Here is a 13,448-nt window from a genome sequence, read left to right as displayed (position 1 = left end):
AGCATAATAACATATTAATAAAGGGATGGGCAATATGCAAATTAACCAGCTTGCTATTCAGGTAGTGCACATTGCTGTTGCTACCAACAGAGGACGCTGGCTGGACCACAGGCTCCATAGCCAAATCCACCTAGTTGGTAGCAATTGTCAGCAGTACAGGAGAGAAGACAAAACATGTAATGCTAAACACTAAATATTTCACACACACCCTGCACCTATAATGGACACAGGGTGACTAAAACATAAGAAGAGTCCAGGGACCTACATAAATAGTCTGTCTGAAGCTCCAGGTGATGGTGACTACCGTCACAGTAGTGAAGAACAAGTCATGGTCAAAATGCCAAATAAGAATACAAGATAAATGCACTCTCTGATTCCCAGTAAATAGAACCACAATGGGCACTGAAAATAAATCAAGACTTTGTTTAAATAGCACTAGGATGACAGGGATTTGCCATAAATGACCTTATGACGTCAAAACGTGTGTGTTCATCAATGACGCACGTATGTTCGTGTCATTACTGTCATATAGCGTAGCTATGAATGGGCTCCGTCTGAACGCCACATCGTCTGGGAGCTTCATGGAATGCAGGCTGGATCGGAATCCGCTGCAAGGTAAGTCTTCTCACAGAGCCCACAGTAGCGTGATTGCATCCATCCGGCACAGCCACGTTATCGCGCCTCTCTGGGACTTTGACACATAGTGGCTGTAGTGGATGGAGGAAGGCATACGAGACAATTTTTTTTTTTTTACAAAAAGCATACATAGATTCTGAGTGCTGTCTCTGCCAGGCTGCTCCTTATCTTCATAGTGCTCGCAGTCCAGGAGCACTCAGCAGATTATGCAGGAGAGGAGAACACAGGAAGTGATGCCATTGCCCATTCCAGGACTCTCTCCCCCTCACACAGAACACCGCACAGGAGAACATGAAGGATACCTGGTAAGAACAGCAGGGTTGGAATATGTGAGGAATTATATCTTTCTGGCTGGGGGGAGTGCATGGCTGTTCTGCTGGACACCTAACTGCCCCTCGGTCCATGAATGTTCTACCCAAGTGGTCAGCCCACCCCTGATGACCACACTTTGCCTTCAAATCAGCATCAATTCTTTTGGATGACATCTATAAAAATATCTTACATATTAATATACAGGTCAGGGGCGGATTCAGAACCTTATCGTGGGGGGCAGGGGAAAGGGGGGAGCGGGCGCACTGATAGATTATTTTTATTTTAAAATTCTAAGCATGTTGGTAACATCTACCTGTCTACACTATTATAGCTGCTAATTAGCCTTTCTTATATAACCCCACAGCACTGCTCAATAAGTTTGGTGCTTCATAAACCAAAATGATAAAAAATAATAATAATCTGATGCACAAATAACAAAAATCTGTGCTTGATACTCAAATCCTGGACTTCAGAGATAATTAGATACTTAGCATTAATTTTATGTTGAGGAAAAAAAAGCATTTAAAGCAGGCATCAAAAAACGTATGTTGCTGGACAACAAGTCCCATGATTCTATTGCCATCTATTGCATTCAAAGGATGTTTGGAGTTGTAGTCTATAAGCATATGAGTTTGGGATGCTTGATTTAAAGGGATATTGCATGCTCCCCAACATTGGGAGGTTTGAAATTAGGAAAGGTTGTCTCTTTAAACATATCTCAACTACAAGATATGAAGTTCTCGTTCTCTGCCTGTTACCTTTCATGTTTCAAACTAGACACGCCCCCCCTCACTGTCCTATTAAATCACTTGTTTCAAACACTGACTGTCTTTCCCTGTGACTCCAAAGGTCAGCCCTCTTAAAAAAAAAAAAAAAAAAAAATCTTCATTTTATTTTTTGAAATAGTTATGGCAACCAAGTGGGGTATCTGCTCAGCTGGAAAAATCAGCAATGATTTCCTAGTAGCTCTGGCAACTCTGCCGGCTGTGGATCATCAGGTAAGTTGTAAAAAAATGAGAATAGGACCCAGAATTTCCCCAGGCAATTTGAATGCAAAGTGAACTGACAAACCTTTTGATACATGGTAGCATGTATTATTGTGATTTTGCAAACAGTGGTAATGGACATAGTCTCTGTCTTATAAATTATCCTTTAAATTATATTAGTGGTTTATTTTTTTCCAGTTTTACATCTGATAATTTTTACACACCAAGTTTAAATAAAGATAACTAACTTAAAATAGTTCTTTAATTTATGTTACTAATTTATCGTAATTGTTAAAATGCATAGCATGTCTATGATTTCAATTAGTTTTTAGAAGTTCTAAAACAAATACTGCAAGGAATGGATTATGGTTTTAAAACTAAAACTTTGGAAAATGTGGCATGCTATGAATATAACTTTAATGGGCACAGAATCTAAAACTGCTAAACAAAATTATATATTTGTAGAAAGTAGATCCCCCAGGCTGTGTAACTAAGAACATTTTGACACTCTTCCTTTAACCCCTTAACGCTGTTACGGAGTACTTGCTACCCCGCATTTAGTAAGCCTAAACGCCATTAGGGCGGCATAGTACGCCCTAACGACCGGGAGCTCCCTTGTCCCTCCATTCTTACCTGGACTGGCGATCTGCTGCAATTATGGTCTGGGGGGACTGCCTCTCGAGACAGGCAGTCCCCCTGCTTCCATTTCAACCCTCCAGGGCCATTTAATTGTGACGGATCTTGCTGATCTCCTACCCGCCGGTCCAGTTATCCCGGTCCCCACTGGGGTATTGTGAACTATCTCAACTACACTTGCCTTACACTGCACACTGCAGGGTTTTATGCGCAAGGTGGCTGCTGCTTCTTTACTGGTTGAACAGGACCTGGGCCCGTCCTGCAAGCCTCAACTCGACCAAGCACTTCCTACACTGCCTGGATGTAGCCTTCCAGAACTACTGGAGGGGTCTTTGCAGGCGGACGCAAGCTACCTGGCCAGAGCGGGGAAAGTGGGACCTCCCCAGGATGATGTCTGCCTACCTGGGCCGAGAGCCATCCAACACATGGTCTTGACCAATGCGGAGGATCAAGCGCCGAAGGCTGAACACACCTTCTGGATCCTATGTCTACTCCAGAAGAGGAAAGGGCCCAGCCCTCGGTGTTCGAGTCCGTGGACTTATGATGCAGGCTCTCACACAGGCCTGGAGCCGAGGGGGAGCCTCATAAAGGCGTATATGTGCTGCACTACACCCCAGTTTCTCTAGCTGCATGGCACTTCTACCAGGGATCCTGCCCCGTGATGGGAGAACAAAGCATCTCATGCATGTTATTCCATTAAAAAAAAAAAAAAAATTTAAATGAGGCTGTGTAAACTAGGAGTCTGTTTACACATGATGCTCCATCGTATGACGCTCTTGATATTACTCACGTAATGTATCTAAAGCATGTATTCACTTATGTTGTGACTCCTTACTATGTGTATTGAATGCCTTTCTTTGCCTCAATAAAAATGATTGCCAAAAAAATCTAAAAAAAATACGCTTAGAATTATATTATAATATAAATATATATATATATATATATATATATATATATAAAATACAAACAAAAAAATTAATAAAAAATATAGATATATATGTGTATAACCCCATAAAACTTGTACTTGTAAGACTTCATTGAACACACATATGAGTGTTTTAGAACACTAAAACTTGTAATGATGATGATATCATCAGTAAAAGTGCAGGTTTTTTTTGAAAAATTAGAAAACATACAAATATGAACGCTAACTTTGGCCAGGGATTGTGACTAAGTGACTACTACAAAAGACCGGATTGACCCCATTCTGAATTCCCTGGGTTGTCTACTTTTATGAATGGTTTGCCATGATGGGATCATTCTCATTCCTGGGCTGCCATATAGTCTCAAAAGCAGCATAGGCCAACTAACCAATACGGCAAACAGAAATGGGGAAAACCCTATATTTGACCCTTTAACTTTCCAAAACCCCACAAAACCTTCAAAGGAGGATACTGTTTTACTCGTGAAACATTGCTGAACAAAAATATGAGTGTTTTAGAGCAGTAAACCTTATGACATCGATATCATCCGTGAAAGGGCATATTTTTATGTAAAAAATTTGAAAACTAATATGAATGCTACATTTTGGCCAGGGTTTGTGGCTAAGTGGCTACTAAAAAAGACTGGACAAACCCCATTTTGAATACCTTGGGTTGTCTACTTTTGCAAATGGTATGCCATGATGGGAGTATTTCTCATTCCTGGGCTGCCATATATTTTCAAAGGCACCATAACCAATGTTGCAAATTTCAATATGTAAATATTTGTCCAAAGCCCTATAAAACCTGTACATGTTCGGTTCGTTTTACTCCTGAGACATAGTTGAACACAAATATGAGTGTTTTAGAGCAGTAAAATATATAATGACGATGATATTATTAATGAAAGTGCTGTTTTTGTGTGAAAAATGCAAAAACAAAAGCAATACAAAACATAATCCCACCCTGGTGTCGCTGTGTCTGGGACATAAAGGTATCTCCCAGACACAGGAAGCCGAACACACAAAACCCCCCAAAATACACACCATACAGTAACTTGCCATATATCCATGAATAGCTCCTGGTCCCAGCTATGATCCCTGCAAATAGCGGTGAGATCGGATGTACAGAGCCCAATAAATCGTCATATAAAGTCTGGGTTTGAGCCTCTATATATACCTGAAAACCGTTCCAGAGAATCACTTGGTTTAGACTTAAGATTCAAACTACGCACCTAAACCGTGCAACGGCCAATTCGGAGAAAGGGCGTGAACAATTTGCACCAATCAGCGCTCAGAGAGATGAGGTGTTTCGCCGGATAATTGAGGGAAAGGGCGCAAAACCAGTTTGAATTGCACGTACTTCCAGGCGGCCAACAGGATTCTGCAGTAAGGGATCCAGTTCCAGAAGATGTTATGGGCCAGTCAGGGAGATCAGCAGATCTCTGAAACTGACCCTGCATCAGTGGAACTACCGCCGGTGCTGGTGGTGCAGCTGCACTGGGTTCTGCACACTTTGGCTGCCCATCAGGTGGCCCATGCACTTAGGGCAACCAAATTGATATTATTGCTTAACAGAAGCCCGGTCGGGAGCCACAGCCGTTTAAGAACATGTAGTATCGGCCAGCTGGAAGTGGAAGCCGGTCACTTTCTCCCAACTAGTGTTGTCGCGAACCCGAAATTTTCGGTTCGCGAACGGCGAACGCGAACTTCCGCAAATGTTCGCGAACCGGCGAACCGCGCGAACCGCCATTGACTTCAATGGGCAGGCGAATTTTAAAAACAACAGGGAATCTTTCTGGCCACAATAGTGATGGAAAAGTTGTTTCAAGGGGACTAACACCTGGACTGTGGCATGCCAGAGGGGGATCCATGGCAAAACTCCCATGGAAAATTGCACAGTTGATGCAGAGTCTGCTTTTAATCCATAAAGGGCAGAAATCACCTAACATTGACACCTGTCCTCAAAGCCCAGCCCTGATACACACTGACACAGAGCAGAATAGAGACTGTTCCCCCTACATCGGGTCACTTGGCAGATATGGATTGACACCTGTCCTCAAAACCCCTGATACACACTGACACAGAGCAGAATAGGGACTGTTCCCCCTACATAGGGTCACTTGGCAGATATGGATTGACACCTATCCTAATGATCCCTGATACACACTGACACAGAGCAGAATAGAGACTGTTCCCCCTACATAGGGTCACTTGGCAGATATGGATTGACACCTGTCCTCAAAACCCCTGATACACACTGACACAGAGCAGAATAGAGACTGTTCCCCCTACAAAGGGTCACTTGGCAGATATGGATTGACACCTATCCTAATGATCCCTGATACACACTGACACAGAGCAGAATAGGGACTGTTCCTCCTACATAGGGTCACTTGGCAGATATGGATTGACACCTGTCCTCAAAACCCCTGATACACACTGACACAGAGCAGAATAGAGACTGTTCCCTGTCCACAGAGACCATGATACACACTGACACAGAGCAGAATAGGGACTGTTCCCCCTACATAGGGTCACTTGGCAGATATGGATTGACACCTGTCCTCAAAACCCCTGATACACACTGACACAGAGCAGAATAGAGACTGTTCCCTGTCCACAGAGACCATGATACACACTGACACAGAGCAGAATAGAGACTGTTCACCGTCCACAGAGACCATGATACACACTGACACAGAGCAGAATAGAGACTGTTCCCTGTCCACAGACACCATGATACACACTGACACAGAGTGTCCGCGTGAAATAGGGCCGTGAGTAATGACGTCACGGGTAGCCTGCCCATAGTATCGCATAGGGTGGAAGAGCTGATAGGACATCTGAAACGTATTGGGATGGAGATGCTTAATTGTTCTCCAAAATGCTTGACACCACCCCATAGTGAATCTCTGCAAACTTTAATACCATCAGAGGAGGAAGAATGTGGCAGCCCACTGGGATTATTCGAAAAATTTCAAATTGATGATTTTCCAGACCCTGGGGTTGACATTAGTCCAGATTTACATCTTGTGACCCATGAGGATGTTCCAGGCACTACTTGTGAAATAAAGACCGATAATAAAGTGAATGATCCTTCTCCTTGGGACTTGCACCCTGTCGTTGAAGGTGGAGTAGGCAATGGCAAGAGCATGCTGTGGGTAGTCAGTGCAAACACTCTCTTCCCGGTGAATAATGAGGAGACTAACTATGATGACGTTATTTGCGTTGAAAGTAATGATGCCAGAGATCTTTTGAAACCATATGGAAGGAACGAATTGGTTAAAAGAAAGGCAAGAGACCACCTGCATATAGACAAGAATACGCATAAGAGAAAGAAGAGAACAGGTGAAAAAGAGAAGCTGCAGACTGCCTATCTGCAAATAGTTGAGTTATGTCCTGAAGATGTCCGTGTTACCACAGTGCAGACTCTGTTTGATACACTACTGAGGAGAGTCAGAGAAACCCCAGATCTTCACGTATTGGATGAGTCGGTGCGTGGAGTTGCAGAGAACGTAGAACAAGAAATATTTAAACTTTTCCTGTGTACTGACAGCAGATATACATAGGGTCACTTGGCAGATATGGATTGACACCTGTCCTCAAAACCCCTGATACACACTGACACAGAGCAGAATAGAGACTGTTCCCCCTACAAAGGGTCACTTGGCAGATATGGATTGACACCTATCCTAATGATCCCTGATACACACTGACACAGAGCAGAATAGGGACTGTTACCCCTACATAGGGTCACTTGGCAGATATGGATTGACAAATCCCTGACAAACAGCTACCACATGCAAGGAAGGCAGCAGGGGCGCAAATGACCCACTCCTGACGCGGGAAGGTAGTGACGACAAATAACAATACAGGACTCTTTAGAGGCCCTGTAATTGTAATCAGTCCACTTGAAATCCTTTAACTTTGATCAATTGGAGGGAAGTCTGGTGCAGAGCCACTGACCCATGCGCAGGGCCAGCCTTAGGCCTTTGGGCGCCCTGTGCAAGAAATCTTCACCCTGTCACACCCATGTGCAAGAAATCTTCACCCTGTCATAGGGTCACTTGGCAGATATGGATTGACAAATCCCTGACAAACAGCTACCACATGCAAGGAAGGCAGCAGGGGCGCAAATGACCCACTCCCGACGCGGGAAGGTAGTGACGACAAATAACAATACAGGACTCTTTAGAGGCCCTGTAATTGTAATCAGTCCACTTGAAATCCTTTAACTTTGATCAATTGGAGGGAAGTCTGGTGCAGAGCCACTGACCCATGCGCAGGGCCAGCCTTAGGCCTTTGGGCGCCCTGTGCAAGAAATCTTCACCCTGTCACACCCATGTGCAAGAAATCTTCACCCTGTCATAGGGTCACTTGGCAGATATGGATTGACAAATCCCTGACTAACAGCTACCACATGCAAGGAAGGCAGCAGGGGCGCAAATGATCCACTCCCGACGCGGGAAGGTAGTGACGACAAATAACAATACAGGACTCTTTAGAGGCCCTGTAATTGTAATCAGTCCACTTGAAATCCTTTAACTTTGATCAATTGGAGGGAAGTCTGGTGCAGAGCCACTGACCCATGCGCAGGGCCAGCCTTAGGCCTTTGGGCGCCCTGTGCAAGAAATCTTCACCCTGTCACACCCATGTGCAAGAAATCTTCACCCTGTCACACACACACACACAGGCAGACAGCCATACACACACACACACACAACTGCCACTGACTAGGTTTGTCACCTCCTCAAAAGGACGCATGAGCCTACAGGCATTGCGCATGAGCGTCCAGTAACGTGGCAAAAAAATTCCCAGCTCCCCAGAGGCTGTCCTAGCACCCCGGTCATACAAATATTCATTAACAGCTTTTTCTTGTTGGAGCAGGCGGTCGAACATTAGGAGTGTTGAATTCCAACGTGTAGGGCTGTCGCAAATCAAGCGCCTCACTGGCATGTTGTTTCGCCGCTGGATATCGGCAAAGTGAGCCATGGCCGTGTAGGAACGCCTGAAATGGCCACACACCTTCCTGGCCTGCTTCAGGACGTCCTGTAAGCCTGTGTACTTATGCACAAAGCGTTGTACGATCAGATTACACACATGTGCCATGCACGGCACATGTGTCAACTTGCCCAACTTCAATGCCGCTATCAAATTTTTTCCGTTGTCACACACCACTTTGCCGATATCCAGTTGCTGCGGAGTCAGCCACTTTTCCACCTGTGTGTTCAGGGCGGACAGGAGTGCTTGTCCGGTGTGACTCTCTGCTTTCAAGCAAGTCAAACCCAAGACGGCGTGACACTGCCGTATCCGGGATGTGGAATAGTACCTGGGGAGCTGGGGGGGTGCCGTTGATGTGGAGCAAGAAGCAGCGGCACAAGAGGACTCAGCCGAGGAGGTTATGGAAGAGGATGGAGTAGGAGGAGTAGAGGAGGTGGCAGCAGGACTGCCTGCAATTCGTGGCGGTGTCACCAACTCCTCTGCAATGCCACGCATTCCTTGCTTGTCAGCCGTCAGCAGGTTTACCCAATGCGCAGTGTAGGTGATATACCTGCCCTGACCATGCTTTGCAGACCAGGTATCAGTGGTCAGATGGACCCTTGCCCCAACACTGTGTGCCAGACATGCCATGACTTCCTTTTTGCACAATCGAGTACAAGTTGGGGATTGCCTTTTGTGAAAAGAAATTCCGGCCGGGTACCTTCCACTGCGGTGTCCCAATAGCTACAAATTTTTTGAACGCCTCAGACTCAACCAGATTGTATGGTAAAAGCTGGCGGGCTAATAGTTCGGACAAGCCAGCTGTCAGACGCTGGGCAAGGGGGTGACTTGGTGACATTGGCTTCTTACGCTCAAACATGTCCTTGACAGAAACACATGACTGTGGGCAGATGAGCGGGAACTGCTCAAGGCGGGAGACGGAGTGGCGGATGGTTGAGAGGGGGCAAGAAGGACAGCAGTGGTTGATGTGGCTGAAGATGCTGGACCAGGAGGAGGATGGCGGCTTAGAGTAGGCGTGCTGCTTGTACTCATGTGTTGATCCCATAGGCGTTTGTGATGTGAGATCATGTGCCTACGCAAAGCAGTTGTACCTAGGTGGGTGTTGGACCTCCCACGACTCAGTTTCCTTTGGCACAGGTTGCAAATGGTATCGCTGTTGTCTGAGGCAGACACACAAAAAAAATGCCACACTGCTGAGCTCTGCAATGACGGCATTCTGGTGGTGGACACAGCATGCGTTGATTGGCGTGCTGTCGGGCTGACCCCGGGTGCCGATGCATGCTGTCTGACTGTGCCACTAGCTCCTTGCGACGACCCCCCCCTGCTTCCAACTCGTCTCCTCCTCTCTGTCTCCCCATCTGAACTTTCGCCCTGTTCTTCTTCTTGCCGAGCGGGCACCCACGTGACATCCATGGACGCATCGTCATCATCAACCGCTTCGCTTGTATCTGACAACTCAGAAAAGGAAGCAGCAGCGGGTACAACATCATCATCATCACACCGTACCTCCATGTGTTTAATGCTGCCTGTCTGAGACATAACCCTGTTATCTACATCCTCTAGCAATAATGGTTGCGCATCACTCATTTCTTCAAACGGGTGTGTGAATAACTCCTCTGACATACCAAGTAAAGCGGCTGTGGTGCTAGTTTTGGTGGTGGCGGCAGGCGGGTGAGTGCTATCTTGAGAGGTGCCTGAAGCTAAGCTGGAGGAGGATGGTGCGTCAAGGTTCCGAGCGGAGGCTGTACAAGATTGGGTGCCCTGTGTTAGCCAGTCAACTAAGTCCTCAGAACTTTTCAAGTTCAGGGTACGTGGCTTCTGAAAACTGGGCATTATTCTAGGGCAAAAGGGAATCACAGCACCACGACCACGACGGCCCCTGCGGGGTGGCCTGCCTCTGCCTGTCATTTTTTTGGGGATTAGTGGTACTATGCGTGCAAGCTACTGTGAGACCAGATATGATTGGCAATGTGAACTGTAACAGTTCTGCAGAGCACACACTGTAGGCCTGACACACCTGCTTGAAGACAAGTAACTGCTATTCAATCTATAACAGTGAAAAATAAATTTTGGTTTTAAAAGCACGCTATAGAGACACCAGATATGATTGGCAATGTGAACTGTAACAGTTCTGCAGAGCACACACTGTAGGCCTGACACACCCGCTTGAAGACAAGTAACTGCTATTCAATCTATAACAGTGAAAAATAAATTTTGGTTTTAAAAGCACGCTATAGAGACACCAGATATGATTGGCAATGTGCACTGGAACAGTTCTGCAGAGCACACACTGTAGGCCTGAGACACCCGCTTGAAGACAAGTAACTGCTATTCAATCTATAACAGTGAAAAACAAATTTTGGTTTTAAAAGCACGCTATAGAGACACCAGATATGATTGGCAATGTGCACTGGAACAGTTCTGCAGAGCACACACTGTAGGCCTGAGACACCCGCTTGAAGACAAGTAACTGCTATTCAATCTATAACAGTGAAAAACAAATTTTGGTTTTAAAAGCACGCTATAGAGACACCAAATATGATTGGCAACTGTCAAAGCACGCTGGAACAGGTCTACAGAGCACACGCTGAAGTAGGCCTGACACCCAGACGCTTGCTTGCAGACAACTAACTGATCTTCTATTACAGTGAAAAAAAATGATTTCTTTAAAATCTAAAGCTTAAGCTATTGTTAAAACAGATATGAGTGGTGGCACTGACTGTGCAAATGGGCAAGGCATCCAACCTGACACAGAAGCTGGCAGGCAGGCAACTGCTCTTCTATTACAGTGAAAACAAATTATTTATTTTAAATGTAAAGCTTAACCAATTGTTAAAACAGATATGAGTGGTGGCACTGGGCAAGTAGGCACAGTATCCAATGTGAACCTCACACAGAAGCTGGCAGGCAGGCAACTGCTCTTCTATTACAGTGGAAACAAAATTTTGGTTGTAAAAGCACGCTATAGAGACACAAGATATGAGTGGCAACTGTCAAAGCACGCTGGCACAGGTCTGCAGAGCACACGCTGAAGTAGGCCTGAAACACAGACGCTTGCAGACAACTAACTGCTCTTCTATTACAGTGAAAAAAAAATATTTATTTTAAATCTAAAGCTTAACCAATTGTTAAAACAGATATGAGTGGTGGCACTGGGCTAGTGGGCACAGTATCCAATGTGAACCTCACACAGAAGCTGGCAGGCAGGCAACTGCTCTTCTATTACAGTGGAAACAAAATTTTGGTTGTAAAAGCACGCTATAGAGACACAAGATATGAGTGGCAACTGTCAAAGCACGCTGGCAGGGTTGTGCAGGGCACACGCTGAAGGAAGGCCTGACAGAGCCGCTTGAAGGACACTGACTGTCTGCTATTAGCTTACACTGGAAACCTTTTTTCTTTGTAAAAGCACGCTAAAGAGACACCAGATATGATTGGCAACTGTCAAAGCACGCTGGCACAGGTCTGCAGAGCACACGCTGAAGTAGGCCTGACACCCAGACGCTTGCAGACAACTAACTGATCTTCTATTACAGTGAAAAAAAATGATTTCTTTAAAATCTAAAGCTTAAGCTATTGTTAAAACAGATATGAGTGGTGGCACTGACTGTGCAAATGGGCAAGGCATCCAACCTGACACAGAAGCTGGCAGGCAGGCAACTGCTCTTCTATTACAGTGAAAAAAAATATTTATTTAAAATCTAAAGCTTAACCAATTGTTAAAACAGATATGAGTGGTGGCACTGGGCTAGTGGGCACAGTATCCAATGTGAACCTCACACAGAAGCTGGCAGGCAGGCAGGCAACTGCTCTTCTATTACAGTGAAAAAAATGATTTATTTAAAATCTAAAGCTTAACCAATTGTTAAAACAGATATGAGTGGTGGCACTGACTGTGCAAATGGGCAAGGCATCCAACCTCACACAGAAGCTGGCAGGCAGGCAACTGCTCTTCTATTACAGTGAAAAAAATGATTTATTTAAAATCTAAAGCTTAACCAATTGTTAAAACAGATATGAGTGGTGGCACTGACTGTGCAAATGGGCAAGGCATCCAACCTCACACAGAAGCTGGCAGGCAGGCAACTGCTCTTCTATTACAGTGAAAAAAAATTATTTATTTTAAATCTAAAGCTTAACCAATTGTTAAAACAGATATGAGTGGTGGCACTGACTGTGCAAATGGGCAAGGCATCCAACCTCACACAGAAGCTGGCAGGCAGGCAACTGCTCTTCTATTACAGTGAAAAAAAAATATTTATTTTAAATGTAAAGCTTAACCTATTGTTAAAACAGATATGAGTGGTGGCACTGGGCAAATAGGCACAGTATCCAATGTGAACCTCACACAGAAGCTGGCAGGCAGGCACCTGCAATTACATTACACAGGAAAAAAAAAAAAAAGCAGCCTGATGTTATAGCCCTAAAAAGGGCTTTTTGGGGTGCTGTCCTTACAGCAGAGATCAGATGAGTCCTTCAGGATTGTAGTGGACACTGAATACCCTAGCCTAGCTATCAATTTCCCTATCTAATCAGCAGCAGCTAAACTTTCCCTCCTCTCACTAAGCATGCATCTTCCGAATGAATCGAAAATGGATGCTGGGAGGGAGGTTGGAGGGTGTGGAAGGGAGGGAGTGCTGCTGATTGGCTGGAATGTGTCTGCTGACCGAGAGGCACAGGGTCAAAGTTTGCCCAATGATGCCGAATAGGGGGCGGATCGAACTGCGCATGTGTCCGCCCGCCGCGGCGAACGCGAACACGCTAATTTCGCCGGGAACTGTTCGCCGGCGGACAGTTCGGTACATCACTACTCCCAACTATAGAGAGTGCCACGTGGAAGAGAGGAGAAAACGCACACAGGCAGAATAAGGGGGGAAGAGAGGCAGGAGTGCGTTGCTGCAGATGCTCACTTCCATCAGCCTCAGCCAACATCACCCAAGCCACCCTATTGGACA

General features: G+C 45.4%; 1 protein-coding gene across 2 annotated transcripts in view; it reads left to right on the top strand.

Moving 5' to 3' along the window:
- Window positions 1–1,817: 1,817 nt before the first annotated feature.
- Window positions 1,818–13,448, top strand: part of LOC134577480 (trans-1,2-dihydrobenzene-1,2-diol dehydrogenase-like) — a 43,479-nt gene continuing 31,848 nt past the window's right edge. For both annotated transcript variants that reach the window (XM_063436240.1, XM_063436241.1), the window contains exon 1: window positions 1,818–1,946. In XM_063436240.1, coding sequence (XP_063292310.1) covers window positions 1,857–1,946 — 90 coding nt within the window. In that variant the 5' untranslated portion in view covers window positions 1,818–1,856. The remainder of the gene's footprint in view (window positions 1,947–13,448) is intronic.

Source organism: Pelobates fuscus, chromosome 11 (assembly GCF_036172605.1).
Source record: "Pelobates fuscus isolate aPelFus1 chromosome 11, aPelFus1.pri, whole genome shotgun sequence".
In the NCBI taxonomy this organism is placed as follows: Eukaryota; Metazoa; Chordata; class Amphibia; order Anura; family Pelobatidae; genus Pelobates; species Pelobates fuscus.
This window is presented reverse-complemented; position numbering and strand designations above follow the sequence as displayed.